Below are 18189 nucleotides of genomic sequence, written 5' to 3' on the forward strand. Positions count from 1 at the left end.
TTTTTGTAAAAACTGTTGTAAATGGCTATGGTTTGGAGGCAGGTTTATACTTTAACTGTATATATTATTTAATGTGTATAAATATTACAGGATTATGCACTTAAATATGTTTACAGCTAAATTTTGCACACACTGTTTAGTGGAATTGTGTTTGGTGTCTTGCATGCGTGTTTTGCTGATTCCCAGTTGAAAACGGGGGCAGTTTGTCTTTTGTTAAAGTCTGGCTGCTGTGATTATCTGTGATGTTCTATAGAATCGGTATGATTTCCAATGGGAGGAATCTTCACACCGGCTGCAATGTGAAAACGCGCCAAACAGTCCAATGCGAAATATTTGCTGAAAATTTCTTGTTCTCCATTTCTCTCACCTCGTTGAATATTGTGCTAGAAATAGCGACGAGAGATTTTTCTGAAGGTATTTCGTATCTCCCTTGCACAGGGTGAGTGAAGCGATTCTTCCCGGAGTCCAGAGGGCAGAGTCGCAATCCAGACTCAATCCGGTTCAGCACGGATTAATAACCCGTGCGAAACTTCAATCACTTCCCTTTCGAGCCAATGCAGCGGATACATTTCGCTCACGGTTAAGGTAATTATTTTACCCTTTGGTTTGTGTGAAGAAACATTTTTTTCTTGAACATCCACCCCACACATGAATAACCCGCTATTAAAACGCGCTCTGCTTTCTCGCCTTAATTAGAAAGATGTGAATTTGGAGGATTTGTGCTTCGTGTGATTGATGTTTGCCACTTTCCTGGTTTGGAATTTTCTTGCAATGAATTCTGACAATTTTTCCGATCGGAATCTATCACTGTGCTTCCTTTCCAATGAATAAAATCTGAAATCAACTCTATGCCTCGCTCTTTGCTCTTACTCACATCCCCCGCCTCCCTCCCTCAGCTATTTGTGTTTCTGCTTTGATTTATTTTTGTAATTATTGTTCGGTATAAAATGCCAGATCCCGGACTGTGATCCCCTCGCTGCCCGATCCCAGTGGAAAGAATCTTTTCCCAGCGGGATTTCTGTAACTAACTCTCGGCGAATTGGAACTTTCAGTTCCGGGAAATGTGGACTTGGGGCATTGAGGAGCAGCCGGATGTCAGTGAATAACTGGACAGTTTGAATTCTCTGGTTAAAACCTGAATTCGGGATCAAACGGAAGAATTTTCCACATTCCGGATCGAGCCGACAACGAAATCCAACTTCCATCCAAATAATTCGTTTCCTCTCTGCGACTTTAGCAGAAGTTTCCAGAATATTAACAGGCCTCGTGTGTTTCTTTATTTTTTTTGTTATTTAAATAATGGGGTTTGAATTGTGGGCGTCTCTGCACTCGTTAAAATAATTCACCTCGTTTTATATAAAGTGAGAAACACATCCAGTTTAACATTCTTCTCACAACTTGTTCCATTTTCATTCGGTATTAACAAAGTCTGAAATAACCCAACCCCTGTCCCTGTTTGTGAGCGACACTCAATCATCGATTAATGTAATCTGGATATCGGTACAATATCGATATATTAACCGTATGTAGGTGTCATTTCAACTTACATATGGATGTAATGTCGACCTGTATCGATGCAGTATCGATATGTGTGTGACTATAACACTGATCAGTATCGATATGTGTGTTGCTATAACACTGATCAGTATCGATATGTGTGTTGCTATAACACTGATCAGTATCGATATGTGTGTTGCTATAACACTGATCAGTATCGATATGTGTGTTGCTATAACACTGATCAGTATCGATATGTGTGTTGCTATAACACTGATCAGTATCGATATGTGTGTTGCTATAACACTGATCAGTATCGATATGTGTGTTGCTATAACACTGATCAGTATCGATATGTGTGTGACTATAACACTGATCAGTATCGATATGTGTGTTGCTATAACACTGATCAGTATCGATATGTGTGTGGTTATAACACTGATCAGTATCGATATGTGTGTTGCTATAACACTGATCAGTATCGATATGTGTGTTGCTATAACACTGATCAGTATCGATATGTGGTGGTTATAACACTGACCTGTGTGTAGGTGCTGTGTATGGTCTCCTTTTTCCCCCAGCTACCTGTAACTCTTGCCGCTTTCCTGACAGTTGCGAGCCACCCTCAGCATCACCCCCGCGGTGATAGGGTTTTGGAATCCTGTTTCTCGGGGATCTTTGCTTTGCTCTCCGCTGTCTCAAACTGTTCAATTTCCAATAAACCATTAATTCCTCCAGCACAAAGTTAGATTTAAATAAACCTCACCTTCACTACTCAAGAGAAAGCCCAGTCCCCGTGTCTGTGTGGGTTTTCTCCCGGTGCTCCGGTTTCCTCCCACACTCCAAAGATGTGGGGTTAGATGGATTGGCCGTGTTAAATTGCCCTTTAGTGTCGGGCGGATTAACAGGGTAAATACAGGGATTATGGGGATAGGACCTGGGTGCAGATTCGATGGGCTGAATGGCTTCTTTCTGCATTGTCGGGTTTTATGATTCTATGAATCCCTCTCACAGGATTTACAGGGTTTTACTGCTCAGCACCTACACTTTCCGAATGCATCAAGTTTTATATTTTATCATTAAACGGTTGTTTCCTGGTACACAACCGGAGTATTTCTTACTGTTGCAATCCTATTTCTCTTATCTCCGCCAGCCCTGCAGCCTCCCCCTCCCCCCCAGTTCCCTCGCTGTCCTGCCGGGGACAGAACCTGAAATCTCCCGCCTGCCCATTTGGCTTCTTTTCAAAACTTCTCAAACCTTTTCCTTGAACAAGTCTTTCTGTTCATCCTGGTCTTTGCCATCGATCCCACGGCGGTGGTGCCTTTTTCTCTTCTTACAGTTGTATCCGTTTGTGGTTGTTTTTATGTACAGGAGTGTCTATAACACACAGAATGAAATTAGAAGCTTCCTGCGCGGTGACACTGGGGTTTTGCTGGATATTTAGTATTTATTTATTATTGAAATCTGAGCCACATTCTCAATCACGTTTGGTCAGAAAATGACAATTAAAAAGATGAAGAAAGTTAAATCTTTAATTGTCGTGTTTTCAAATCTGTAATTTCACAAATGTTCGTTGTGGGAATTTAAGAAAAGGATATAAATAAATTCCGATTGATGCTGATTGCAGATCCGAGAAATGACAGAAGAATCCGAGGAGCAAAAATACATTTAAAATATATTTTCTTTAACTTTCAGTTTTGAAAACTATAAAGTTCTTTATTTTCTTTAATATTTTAAACTGAATGTTGAGGTAATTCTCTTCCGTCTGAATCTCCCTCCCTCCTAATGTTATCTCTCAGTTAATCTGTATCCTCTCTATTTATTTCAACATCTGTTCTCTTTAGTTTGCTTTTCTGTCACTCTGTCGGCCTCTCGTTCTCGCTGCCTCCCTCCCTCTCTCTCTGCCTGTGTCTGTCCCTCTCTATCGGAGGTTAGTTGGATCACAAAATGCAACCTTCAGTCCTGACAGTTTACCACTATCATCATTGGACAGGATGATCCTGGAATCTGTTCTAGAATCCGCATAATGTGGAGACTTTAACCTGGGGTTGTGAGACTTTTGACGAGAATCCGCACCCAGCAAACATCAGGGACATGGGATAGATTTCAGGCTGAGTCTGTTTCTGCTGGGGTGCCTATTCTGACTTGCTGGATGGCTGATGTCTGGAGCTGTCGCGGAGATCTCTCTGTGATTTCCTAATGCGGGACACTGGCTGTGACACAGAATTGACTCCATCAAGTGACGCTCCAGTCAGCCGTGCTTACACTGAAGGTTAGCTCGTCCTTTAAGCAGGTATGTGAAAGGTGACCAGCCGCTGCCGCCTCCTCCTCGGCTTCGGTCCAAGTCGGAGCTGGAGACATGATGAAAGATTTGACAAAGCGCCACTGTGGGTCAGGACAGATCCTCAGAACAATGTAGTGAAGGAGCAATGTTCTCATCTCTTTATATTCTTTAGAAAGAAAGACGAGCAGAAAATAGCAAAATAAATACCAGAGCCTGAGAAAGGAGAACCAGTGTGAGTGAGAGAGAGACAGAAAGTGTGTGTGAGAGAGAATGATAGAGGGCGAGAGAGGGTGACAGAAAGTCAGAGGGATAAGAGAGAGAGAGAGTTCTGCAGCTTCTGTGGGAAGCAAGAAGAAGTAAATCATTTCAATAAAGGACAACACTCAGAAATCAGCTTGTGTGGAGAGTTTTTAGAATTATAATCATCTATGGGTATTCCGGTTTGGTCTCTAACTCGATCCTTTCCGATCGATTTCGGTTCAATATTTTACAAAAGCCGTTTTTAAACTCGCCCCCACTGCTCCTCATTTCTTTTCAAAAGTAATTAAAGCCGCACTATTGGATTGGACAGAGATTGTATTTATTTAACTATTAACTCCAAATTGCAGAGTATTTACCGAGTGTGTTGTCCTGAAGTGGACCTACCTCGTATTAAGTTGATCTTTCTCTACACGCTGGCTATGACTGTAACACTACATTCCGCATGCTCTCCCTTCCTTCTCTATGAACGGTATGTTTTGTCTGTATAGCGCACAAGAAACAATACTTTTCACTGTATACTAATACATATGACAACAATAATTCAAATCAAATACATTTGTCTGAGGTGAGTTGACCTTTGAAGAGGGACTGAACACTTCACACCGCCCTGACTCTCTGGGAAATAGCGGCTCCGGCAAGTAAACAGCGGAGCCGCACTCTGCTGAAATTCTCCTGATCCAGACACTGACAGCTCTCACTCAGTTCAGTAGAAGATCCACACTTCTTTCCACTATTGTTTATCTGGGATTTATTCTCAGCCACGCATCCTGTTTGAAATAAACTTGTGGGAGAAATTGTTACAAGTCTGAAACCCACAGGATAACCGGATTCAAGGTACAGCTTGTTCAGGGAGATGAGGGGGTGGGTTAATGTGTCTGTGATGTCTTTATCTTTGAGACACCGAAGCCGACAGACACTGGTCTGTATCTTTAATGTAAGCATCCGCGTGTCCATACAATAACCATAACTGCTTCATTATTTAGTGGATTATACACTTACTGCATTAACCAAGTTATGATGCTCTCTATTTCCCAGTTAGAATTCGACTCCCAGCATTCAATAGCCATTTCATATTCGATGATACATCATCAGTTATGAAGTGAATGAGAGTTTTAATGTTCAGAGAAACCAGGCCCACTCTCTCTGAGATCGCAGCCACACACAAAAATAAATCGCGATGCCACATACAATGATAATTTGGATGCTACAGTTACCAAGCAATCGAGAATTGGCACAGGCCGGATTCCTGGCCGGATTCCTGGCTACATCCACGACAATTAAGGGCTGGGCACAGAGGACATTAACACCATACAAAACTTCTGTGCCAAACGTGTGCCAGGGGCGATACAGGGGCCATGCAGATTTGTAACTGGCATTCCACAACATCTGCTTCCAACAAACAATCTTCCAGTTGTCTATAAAATATTTAAACATAACTTCTAGAAAAACATCTTATCCACATCACTGTGACCCCCTGAGTATTCCTCAAAAAAAGGATTGGGATTTGTTCTTGTGATTTTGGGATCTTATGTAGCTATTTAAAATATTAAATATATGAAAATATATAAAAATATTGCAAGCGATGATCTCAACTGGCAATATCCACCGTGCTGAAACTATAAAATCTTCCTGATCCTTTGCTGTCCTGACAATGTGATCTAAAATAAAATAATGTAGGTGGATGCTGGTCACCTTTGTGTTTGTATCCAAGAGCCTCATATCCGACTAAAATGCAATTTGCTGGATGTTAGATGTTTCCGGTCAGACTAGGGGTCAGATTGATGTGTTTCTGTGGTTCTGAGTAAGGGAGGGGATATCAGTGAGGCTTCAGAGTACAACACGTAACTCTCACTCAAACTCAAAATAAATCAAAGGGAGGAATTTATTGGATTTAATGTAAGTTTTAAAATAGTTAAAATGAAACTAGTGAAACTTAAGATAAACAAATCTCCAGGCCTGAGAACTTCCATCTCAGAGCATTCAGCCTATCAAGCCTGCTTCACCATTTAATAAAATCAGAACTGAACTTCTGCTCAACTCCACTTTCTTGCTCACTCCCAGATCACATGATTCCGTGAGAGTCCAAAAATCTGTCTATCCCGGCCTTAAGTATATTCAATGATGGAGCTTCCACAATTCCCTGGGGGAGAGAACCCCAAAAATTCATCTCCTTATCTCAACTCCACGTGACAGACTGTGCCTGTTCTAGATTCTCTACCTGTTGAGAAAAACTCCTGCAGTATCTACACTTTTGAAGGAGATCAAAATTGGAACTTAACATTCAGATATATTTTTCCTTTCTGAAAGACAGAAAGGAAGAAGAAGGTGGTGGGGAGTATTGTTAATAAGAGATGAAATGAGCTCAATTGTGAGAGACGGTCTAGGCTCAGATGATGTAGAGCCCATTTGAGTGGAGATTAAAAAAAACAGCAAGGGAAAGAAGACATTGGCAGGAATGTATAGACCTCCAAACAGTAGCCACACTGTAGGAAGCGACGGGAGTGTGTAGAAAAGAATAGAGCAATAATTAGGGGTGACTTTAATCTTGTTTGGGTTAATCCAGTTGGAAAGGGTAGCTATGATGACAAATTCATGGGGTGCATTAGGGATAGTTTCCTTATGTCATGGAGCCAACCAGGAAATGGCCATCCTGGATCTGGTAATGGGTAATAAGGCAGGTTTAATAAATGCCCTCAAAGTAAATGATTCCCAAGGAAGTAATGATCATAACATGATAAAATTTAATATTCAGTTTTAGAGTGGGATACTTGGGTCTGAAATAAATGTTCTTAACCTAAATAAAGAGAATTACAGTGAAATGAGGATAGAGTTAACTAAAGCAGACAAAGCAGATAGATGAGCAGAAAAGAGGTCATTCATGACTCTCAACAAAAATATATCCCAATAAAAAGGAAATAGCTTAAGAGAGGGATAAACCAACCATAGCTAACCAAGTTAGGTTAAGGAGAGCATTAAGTTGAAAGAAAAGCATTTAAGGAGACAAAAGTCAGCAATAGTCCCAAAGACTGGGATCAATTCAAAATCCAGCAAAGAAGGACTAAAAGATAATGAAGAGAAAATAAATTATAATGGCAAACTAGTGAGGAATATAAAAACTGACAATAAGGTCTTCTTCGAACATATAAAAAGAAAGGGAGAGTTCAAGGTCAATATAGGCTCCTTAGAAAATGAATCTGGGGAGATAGTTATGGGGAATGAGGAAATGGCAGTGAAGTTAAACAGATATTTTGCATCAGTTTTCATGGTGGAAAATATTTTGAACATCCCATTAATACTAAAGGATACAGAGAGGAATTATTTACCATCACCATCACTGGAGAAGCAGCATTAGACAAACTCATGGGGCTAAAGGCAGACCCGTCTCGCGGCCCTGATGGTTTGTATCCTCGGATCCTAAAAGCAGCAGCTACAGAGAGAGTGGACACATTGGCTGTAATTTCCCAAAAACCCTTGGATTCTGGAGAAATACCAGAGGGTTGGAAAACTGCCAAAGTGACACCTCCATTCAGTGGATAGAGGAGAGCCGGTGGATGTGGTCTTTCTGGATTTTCAGAAGGCGTTTGACAAGGTACCTCACAAGAGGTTATTGCAGAAGGTCAGGGGACATGGAGTTGGGGGTAGGGTGTTAGCGTGGATAGAGGACTGGTTGTCAAATAGGAGGCAGAGAGTGGGGGTCAATAGGTGCTATTCGAATTGGCGGATGGTGACTAGTGGAGTGCCCCATGGGCCGGTGCTGGGGCCTCAGCTATTTACCATCTATATAGATGATCTGGAGGAGGGAACCGAGTGTAGGGTGTCGAAATTTACTGATGACACCAAGATTGGTGGAAAGGCAAATTGTGCGGAGGGTGTGGAGAGTCTGCAGAAGGATCTAGATAGGCTGGGCGAACGGGCCAGGAAACGGCAAATGGAATTTAATGTTGGCAAGTGTGAGGTGGTCCACTTTGGTAGGAATAATGGTAGGAAGGACTATTACTTACGTGGCGAAAAACTGCAGCAGGCGATGGTGCAGAGGGACCTCGGGGTCCTTGTGCATGAGTCGCAAAAACCCAGCTTGCAGGTGCAGCAGGTGGTCAGGAAGGCGAATGGGATGCTGGCCTTCATAGCGAGGGGGATTGAATATAAAAGTAGGGAGGTCTTGCTGCGGCTGTATAGGGCATTGGTGAGGCCGCAGCTGGAGTACTGTGTGCAGTTTTGGGCGCCGTACTTACGCAAGGATATTTTGGCTTTGGAGAGAGTGCAGAGGAGGTTTACTAGGCTGATGCCGGAGTTGAGGGGGTTGAGCTATGAGGAGAGGCTGAATAAACTAGGCTTGTACTCGTTAGAGTTTAGAAGAATGAGGGGAGATCTCATTGAGACGTATAAGATGATGAATGGGATGGATAGGATAGAGGTGGAGAGACTCTTCCCGCTCAGAAAGGATAGTAGGACTAGGGGGCACAGCCTCAAGATAAAGGGGGGGCGGTTTAGAACGGAGTTGAGGAGGAACTTCTTCACTCAAAGGGTGGTGAATCTCTGGAATTCTCTGCCCGTTGAAGTGGTGGAGGCTGCCTCGCTAAATATTTTTAAGACGCGGGTTGATGGGTTTTTGATAAGAGAGGGGATTAAGGGTTATGGGGAGAGGGCGGGAAAGTGGAACTGAGCCACGACAGATCAGCCATGATCTTATTGAATGGCGGGGCAGGTTCGAAGGGCTGGATGGCCTACTCCTGCTCCTATTTCTTATGTTCTTATGTTCTTATTCAAAAAGGGAGGGAGGCAGAAAGGGGTAACTATAGGCTGATTAGCCTGACATCTATTGTTGGAAAAATGTTGGAATTAATTATTAAGGAAGCAATAGCAACACATTTGGAAAATTATAATCTAATTAAGCAGGGTCAGCACGGCTTCATGGAAGGGAAATCATGTCTGAATAATTTATTAGAGTTTTTCAAGGAAATCCAGAGTGGATAGAGGGGAACCAGTAGATGTGATATATTTATGCTTTCAGGAGGCATTTGATATCTCACAAAAGGTTAAATCATAACATAAGAGCCCGTGGTACTGGAGATAGTTTAATGGCACAGAGAAAGAGAATTGGTCAATGGGCAGGAAACAGCGAGTGGGGAGAAAGGTTCATTTTCAGGTTGGCGACCTGTAACCAATGGGGTTTCACAGGAATCAGCACTGGGACTGCAACTGTTTACAATATATATTAATGGAGGAAGGAAGTGAATGTTCTGTAACCAAATTTACAGAAGACACAAAAATAGGTGGAAAGACAAGAAGTGAGAGAAATTGACAGGTTCAGTAAGTGGGCAAAATGTTGGCCAATGGAATACAATGTGGAAAATGTGAAGTTGTTCACTTTGGAAAAGAGAACAAAAGAACAGAGTATTATTTAAATGGAGAAAAACTGCAGAAAGCTGCAACACAGAGGGACTCAGGGGAACTTGTGCACGAAACACAGAAAGCTCTCACACAGGTACAGCAGGTAATCAGGAAGGGTAATGGAAAGTTGGCCCTTATTTCAAGGGAGTTGGCGTATAAGGGCAGGGAAGTCTTGCTGCAACTGTACAAGGTACTGGTGAGACCACATCTGGGGCAGTTTTTGTTCCCTTATTTAAGGAAAGACATTATTTCATTGGGGGCAGTTTAGAGAAGATTCACAAGGATGCTTTCTGGTATGGAGGGATTGTCTTATGAGGAAAGGTTAAACAGGTAAGACGGTAAAAGGGGTGGAGGAGTAGCAGTGTTAATCAAGGATAGTTTAACAGCTGCTGAAAGGCAGTTCGAGGGGGATCTGCCTACTGGGGTAATACGGGCTGAAGTTAGAAATAGGAAAGGATCGGTCATGTTGTTAGGAGTTTTCTATAGGCCCCCAAATAGTAATAGAGGCGTGGAGGAGGAAATGGCAAAGCAGATTATGGATAGATGTGGAGGTCACAGGGTAGTTATCATGGGTGACTTTAACTTTCCAAATATTGATTGTAACCTTTATAGATCGAATAGTTCGGACAGGGCACTTTTTGTACAGTGTGTGCAGGAGAGTTTCCTGACACAATATGTGCATAAACCGATAAGAGGTGGGGCCACATTGGACTTGATACTGGGTAATGAACCGGGCCAAGTGTTAGATTTGTTTGTGGGGGAGCACTTTGGAGATAGTGACCACAATTCAACGTCCTTCATTATTGCAATGGAGAGGGATAGGGTCATACAGCAGGGCAAGGTTTATAATTGGGGCAGGGGTAATTATGATGCGATTAGGCAAGAATTAGGGAGCATAAGATGGGAGCAGAAACTGTCAGGTATGGGCACAAATGAAAAGTGGAGCTTTTTCAAGGAACAAATAATGTATGTCCTTGATAGATATGTCCCTGGCAGGCAGGGAGGAAATGGCCGAGTGAGGGAACCATGGTTCATAAAGGAGGTTGAATGTCTTGTCAAGAGGAAAAAGGAAGCGTATGTAAGGATGAGAAAACAAGGTTCAGTTGGGTCGCTTGAGGGTTACAAGGTAGCAAGGAATGAGCTAAAAAAAGGGCTTATGAGGGGGTATGAGAAGTCCTTCGTGGGTCAGATCAAGGAAAACCCCAAGGCTTTTTACTCTTATGTGAGAAATAAAAGAATGACCAGGGTGAGGTTAGGGCCAGTCAAGGATAGTAGTGGGAACTTGTGCATAGAGTCAGAAGAGATAGGTGAGGTGATGAATTCAGTTTCTTCAGTGTTCGCTAAGGAGAGGGGCCATGTTTTTGAGGATGAGAATGTGATACAGGCTGATAGGCTGGAGGAGGTAGATGTTCTGAGGGAAGATGTATTAGCAATTTGGAAAAATCTGAGGGTGGATAAGTCCCCTGGGCCAGATGGGAAACATCCTAGGATATTTTGGGAGGCAAGGGATAAGACTGTGGAGGCTTTAGCTTTGAACTTTGGGTCCTCACTGTCCATGGGATCGTGCCAGAGGACTGGAGAGTGGCGAATGTTGTTCCTCTCCTCAAGAAAGGAAATAGGAATGACCCTGGTAATTATAGGCCAGTTAGTCTTACTTCGGTGGTCGGTAAGTTAATGGAAAGGGTCCTGAGAGATAGGATTTATGATCATTTGGAAAGATGCAGCTTAATCCAGGATAGTCGGCATGGTTTCGTGAGGGGTAAGTCCTGCCTCACAAATTTGATTGCATTCTTTGAGGAGGTAACTAAGTGTGTAGACAAAGGTAGAGCAGTTGATGTCATATACATGGATTTTAGTAAGGCGTTTGATAAGGTTCCCCATGGTAGGCTCATGAAGAAAATAAGGATGTGTGGGATAAAGGGAAATTTGGCTGATTGGATAAGTAACTGGCTGTCTCATGTAAGACAGAGGGTGGTGATGGAGGGAAAATTTTCAGACTGGAGGCCAATTAACAGTGGTGTACCACAGGGGTCAGTGCTGGGTCCTCTGCTATTTGTGATTTTTATCAAGGACTTGGAAGAGGGGGCTGAAGGGTGGGTTAGTAAATTTGCTGATGACACCAAGATTGGTGGAGTAGTGGATGAGGTGGAGGGCTGTTGCCAGCTGCAAAGAGACATTGATAGGATGCAGAGCTGGGCAGAAAAGTGGCAGATGGAGTTTAACCCTGATAAGTGTGAGGTGATTCATTTTGGTAGGACAAACTTGAATGCGGATTACAGAGTCAACAGTAGGGTTCTGAGGAATGTGGAGGAACAGAGAGATCTTGGGATTCATATCCACAGATCTCTGAAGGTTGCCACTCAAGAGGATAGAGCCGTGAAGAAGGTTTATAGTGTGTTAGCGTTCATTAACAGGGGGTGTGAGTTTAAGAGCTGTGGGGTTATGCTGCAACTATACCGGATGTTGGTGACCCCACATTTGGAATATTGTGTTCAGTTCTGGTCACCTCACTATAAGAAGGATGTGGAAGCATTGGAGAGAGTGCAGAGGAGATTTACCAGGATGCTGCCTGGTTTGGAGGATAGGTCTTATGAGGAAAGGTTGAGGGAGCTGAGGCTTTTCTCTTTGGAGCAGAGGAGGATGAGAGGCAACTTAATAGAGGTTTATAAGATGATGAGGGGGACAGATAGAGTGGACGTTCAGAGACTATTTCCCCAAGTGGATGTCGTTGTTACTAGGGGGCATAACTATAAGGTTCATGGTGGGAGATATAGGAGGGATGTCCGAGGTAGATTCTTTTCTCAGAGAGTGGTTGGGGTGTGGAATGCACTGCCTGCTGTAATAGTGGAGTTGGACACTTTAGGAACTTTCAAGTGGTTATTGGATAGGCACATGGAGCACACCAGAATGATAGGGAGTGGGATAGCTTGATATTGGGTTCGGACATCGCTCGGCACAACATTGAGGGCCAAAGGGCCTGTACTGTGCTGTACTGTTCTATGTTCTGTAGGTTGGGGCTCAACTCATTGGAATTTAGATGAATGAGAGGTGATCTCACTGAAACATATAGAATTCTTAAGGGATTTCCCCTTGTGGGAGATTCTGGGGCCAGAGGGCAGAGTCTCAGAATAAAGGGACCAATTGAAGACTGAGATGTGGAGGAATTTCTTCTCTCAAAGAGTTGTGAGTCTTTGGAACGCTTTACCACAGAGAGCTGTGGGGACAGAGCCCTTGTGTATAATTAAGGTTGAGATAGATTTTTGATCAGTGGGGGAATCAGAGTTCTAAGGGCAAGAAAGTGGGTGTGAGGGATATTTGATCATGATCCTATTGAATGGCTAAACATGAGTTGACATGATGAAGGAGCAGCGTTCCAAAGCTCGTGATTTCAAATAAACCTGTTGGACTATAACTTGGTGTCATCGAGTAGAATAACCTCAAGGTGCCAATTCGCTAACTCCTATCCCCATTTTCGATAGTTTGCCAAATCCTTCAGGATCTTTTATATTTCAATGAGATCACCCAACATTCTATTAAACTCCAGCTGACTCAGCCTCTCATCATAAGATGACCATTTGATTCCAGGAACCAATCAAAATCAAAACAAAATGAAAGCAAAATACTGCTGATGCTGGCAATCTGAAATAAAAATAGAAAATGATGGAAAGATCTGGCAGCATCAGTGGAGAGAGAAACGGAGTTAATGGCCAGGACTCTCCTGACCCACTGAGCTGCTCAAACAGGGGGCATTTCAGGACACTGGTCATGAGCTTCTCAGGTGTTTTTTTTTAGCACAATGAGCTCCGTGCCAGAAATCAGTGCAGAGCTGATTATCATATGGAACTGTCATTGAAATTGACATTTGGATATGACCAGTGGACCTGGGACAGTATTCTCCAGGCCCACTCACATCTCCCATCCCTCGCCACAAGTGGTTCTCACCAGCATAGAACATAGAACATAGAACATTACAGCGCAGAACAGGCCCTTCGGCCCACGATGTTGCGCCGACCAGTTACAAAAACAATGACCCACTAGCCTATACCAATCCCTTTTCGTCCATAAACCTATCCATAGATCTCTTAAACGCCCCCAAACTAGGCGCATTTACAACTGCAGCAGGCAGGGCATTCCAATCCCTCACCACCCTCTGGGTAAAGAACCTACCCCTGACATCCGTCCTATAACTACCCCCCCTTAATTTAAAGCCATGCCCCCTCGTGCTAGCTTTCTCCATCCGAGGAAAAAGGCTATCACTATCCACCCTATCTAAACCTCTAATCATCTTATATGTTTCAATAAGGTCCCCTCTTAGCCACCTTCTTTCCAACAAAAACAACCCTAAATCCCTCAGTCTCTCCTCATAGGACCTCCCCACCATACCAGGCAAGATCCTAGTAAACCTCCTCTGCACCCTCTCCAAAGCCTCTACATCCTTCTTGTAATGTGGGGACCAGAACTGCACACAGTACTCCAAGTGCGGCCGCACCAGAGTAGTGTACAGTTGCAACATGACGCTGCGACTCCTAAATTCAATCCCCCTACCAATAAACGCCAAGACACTGTACGCCTTCTTAACTACCTTATCTACTTGATTCCCAACTTTCAGGGATCTATGTACACATACACCTAGATCCCTCTGTTCATCCACACTATTCAAAGTCCTCCCGTTAGCCCTATACTCAACACATCTGTTGCTCCTACCAAAGTGAATTACCTCACACTTCTCCGCATTAAATTCCATCTGCCACCTCTCGGCCCAGCTCTGCAACCTATCTAAGTCTCCCTGCAGACTATGACACCCTTCCTCACAATGTACCACACCTCCGACTTTGGTGTCATCAGCAAATTTACTAATCCACCCAACTATACCCTCATCCAGATCATTAATAAAGATTACAAACAACAGTGGCCCCAAAACAGATCCCTGAGGCACACCACTCGAAACCGAACTCCATGACGAATATTCACCATCAACCACCACCCTCTGTCTCCTATCTGATAGCCAATTCCTGATCCAACTTCCTAGATTACCCACAATCCCATACATCTGCATTTTCTGCAGAAGCCTACCATGGTGAACCTTATCAAACGCCTTACTAAAATCCATATATACCACGTCAACTGCCTTGCCCCCATCCACCTCTTTGGTCACTTTCTCAAAAAACTCAATGAGGTTAGTAAGGCACGACCTACCCGCTACAAAGCAGGGTTTACAATTGCTCCCCACTATCAGGGAACAAGCATCCTCGCCCTACTGGTGGGGACAGAGGAGATTGAACCCCCCCTCCAGAAGGTCGGGGGCAAATGGGGGCATCCTTTGGGCATTGCCAAATTGGCAGTGCCAGCCTGACACACTGGTACTGCCTAAAGGGCTCCAGGAAGTGCCAAGGGTGGGGCATACTGGGGAGCAGGGCTTATTGGTTGGGTGATCCATGCAGGGAGATCCAGTGGCCACTCTGCACCGGCATTGTTGGGGGAGGGTGGGAGGAAGTAATCAGGGCTGCACATTGGGTGTGGTTGGGCCTGGTCATTGGGGTGGGGGCGTCGGGGATGGCCGTGGGGAGATCAAGTCTTGGGGGGGTAAATTGGGGCTGACTACTGGAGGGGAGGCATAGATCTGGGCTAGTCCAGAGGGGTGTGGGTGGGGAGGTGGATCTGGTAAGCCAGTGATTGGAGGGTAGGTCAGTGACCAGGGAGATTCTAGGGAGGTTAGCAATCTGGAGGACAGCAATTGGGGAGGGACCAACGCACGCACACCGATCTCCGTACTGACAGTTTGGCGCATGCGCAGTGGCCCCCTCAGCACTGTGCTGCCAGCCTCATGGGTGGGAATAGGATCTTACCTACCAGAGCCAATCACGCTGGGCCACTCTGCAATGCCCAGAGCTCAGACACTCACTCTGGCAAATATGCCCAAAAAAAGGTGTGAAATACTCCCATTTTCCTGCCTTTTGGGCACTTTGTTTTGTTTTGGGAGAATCCTGGCTAATATTTCTGAATTGTGACCTTTGAAAGATCATCAATGTGAAACATTAACTCTCATTTCAAAGAAGTTGGTGGGAAAATTGGTCAATGTCATAGAGCCATAGTGGTCATTCCATTGGTCAATGTCATTCCAATATTTAAGATTGGAGAAAGAGAAAAAGAAAACAAGCTTGTCAATCGGCAGTGGGGAAACATCTAGAATCTGCCCCAAGGGATAAAGTGACTGAACTCTGGGATATATTTGAACTGAGGGAGTCAGTGTGGATTTGTAAATTCCAAATTTTAGAGTTACAGAATTATAGAGTAAAAGAAAATTGATTGTGTACTTTTTTTTGAAAGAACTATTCTGTTAGCCCCAGCCCCCCTGCTCTTTCCCCATAGCCCTGCAGATTTATCCTAATCCTCTTTTGAAAGTTACTATTGAATCTGCTTTCACTGTCCGTTCAGGCGAAACATTCCAGATCACAACAGGTTTCTGATTGTTTACCTCATATTCCCCCAGCCAGTTATCTTAAATCTGCAGCTTCACATATCATCCCTTATTTTGAACACTTCATCAAACCACATTCTCCATATAACTGAAGTCCCCCATCTCTGCAACTGTTTCAATAAATCCCCTCTGCATCTGCTCCAGGGACCTGACATCTCTGAAAGTATGGAACAAAGTTTGTGAAGTTTTATAAAGTTTTATTTCTTTTCTTTATTCTTTCATCGGATGTGAGTATCACTGGATAGGTTAGCATTTGTTGCCCATCCCTAATTGCCCTTGAACCGAGTGGCTCACTCGACCATTTCAGTTAAGAGCTAGCCACGTATATTGCAGCTTTGGAGTCACATTCAAGCCAGACCAGGTAAGGGTGGCAGATTTCCTTCCCTTAAGGACACTGGTGAACTAGATGGATTTTTAAGCAACTGATTATAGTTTCATGGTCACCATCACTGAGACTAACCTTCTATTCCAGATTTTATTTTTTGAATTCAAATTCCACCAGCTGGGATTCAAACCAATATCCACAGAGCGTTAGTCGAGTGCCTTGCATTGTTGGTCCAGTGAAAGTACCAAGATGCCACCGTCTCCCTCTGTATAAGGGGTTATTACAGTTTACGAAGGTTTAGAACAGTTTAAGGCTTAACGTAACTTCCTTGCTTTCATACACACTGCCTTTCTTTTCATAAAGCCAAGGATCGTCTGCTTTTTTAACACTCTCTCAGCTGTGACCTTGTGAGATTCACCCCAGGTGCCTTTTTGGCTGTATCTGCTTGACATTGAACCATTTAGTTTATTTGGCCCCTCCTCGTTTCCCTATCAAAATGCAGCACTTCACATTTTTCCACATTAAACTTCAACTGCTGTGTATATTTCCATTTCAGCTTTAATGCTAGGAGTGGAATAGGGAAGGCTGACAAGTGAAGGAAATGCATTGACACGTGGAGGAGGGATATTGTTACCACCACAGAAACATGGTTAAGGGAAGGGCAGGTCTGGCAACTCAGCATTGCAAGGTAGAGGATCTTTCGGTGAGACAGAGGATGGTGTAGAAGGGGAGATGGTCTTGCATTATTAACTAAGAAGTCAATATGGAGAGATGATTTCTTGAAAGGGTTTTCAAATGAGGCTTTGTGAGTAGAACTTAGGAATATAAAGGGGGCTGCCACATTCCTGGGAGTGTATTATTGACTCTTAAGAAGTCAGCAGGAAATAGAGGAGCAAATATGTAGATACGGTGGCACAATGGTCAGTACTACTGAGCACTAATGGGGGAACTAATGACACCGTCTGAAAGACGTGCTGGTTAGGTGCATTGGCCATGCTATATTTTCTCTCGGGGTACCCAAACAGGCACTGGAGTGTGATGACTAGGGGATTTTCACAGTAACTTCATTGCAGTGTTAATTGAAGGCTACTTGTGACATTAATAAATAAACTCAAAGTTAAAAGCTGAAACTGTTGCTTCATAGCGCCAGTGACACGGTTCAATTCTGGTCTCAGGTCACTGTCTGTGCAGAGTTTGCACTTTCTCCCCATGTCTGCATGGGTTTCCTCCAGGTTCTCCAGTTTCCTCCCACAGTCCAAAGATGTGTGGGTTAGGTTGATTAGCCATGCTAAATTAATTGCCTCTTAATGTCAGGGAGGATAGCAGGGTAAATACATGGAGTTAGGGGAATAGAGTGTGTATGGAACTGTGGTCAAAGCAGACTCAATGAGCCAAATGGCCTCCTTCTGCATTGTAGTGATTCTAGGGTTCTATGAATAAACTGAGGTATGTAAGAATAATAATCAGGTAATTATAGTAGGGAATTTGAACTTCCCAACATAAATTAGGGTAGTCATAATTAAAGTGTTTCAAGGGGACAGATTTCTTTAAATGTATTCAGGAAGTTTTTTTGTATCAATATGTAGATGGCCCAACAAAGGATGGAACAGGGTTGGAACTGGTTCTGGGGAACGAAGCCAGATAAGTGTTCAATGTGGCAGTGGGGGAGCATTTTAGCAATAATGATCACAACACGGTACAGTTCAAGTTTATTTAGGACAAGGAGAAAGATGGTCTGCAAAAGATGACTTTGGATTGGGGGAAAAGCAGATTTTGTTAAAATGTGGCAGGATCAAGCCAAAGTTGGCTGGGAACAGCTCCTTGTGGGAAAGTCTACAGCAGAGCAGTGGGAGGGCAATGGGGAGGGTACAGGTCAAACATATTCTTTTTAGGGAGAAGTGTAGGAGCAATAAGTTCAGGGAACGCTGGTTGTCCTGGACATTTCAGGCCTAA

General features: G+C 43.6%; 1 protein-coding gene across 1 annotated transcript in view; it reads right to left on the minus strand.

Moving 5' to 3' along the window:
* The window catches only part of LOC145359034 (uncharacterized), a 69044-nt gene that overhangs the window by 5578 nt on the left and 45277 nt on the right, over nucleotides 1–18189 (minus strand). Inside the window, exons 3-4 of the mRNA XM_080213387.1 lie at nucleotides 3763–3947; nucleotides 2755–2874 (exon numbers count right to left, since the gene is read on the minus strand). Of these exons, the coding sequence (XP_080069513.1) occupies nucleotides 2755–2874; nucleotides 3763–3947 (305 nt within the window). The remainder of the gene's footprint in view (nucleotides 1–2754; nucleotides 2875–3762; nucleotides 3948–18189) is intronic.

This window comes from Carcharhinus amblyrhynchos, chromosome 27 (genome assembly GCF_965287045.1).
Source record: "Carcharhinus amblyrhynchos chromosome 27, sCarAmb.v2.hapA, whole genome shotgun sequence".
Taxonomy (NCBI): Eukaryota; Metazoa; Chordata; class Chondrichthyes; order Carcharhiniformes; family Carcharhinidae; genus Carcharhinus; species Carcharhinus amblyrhynchos.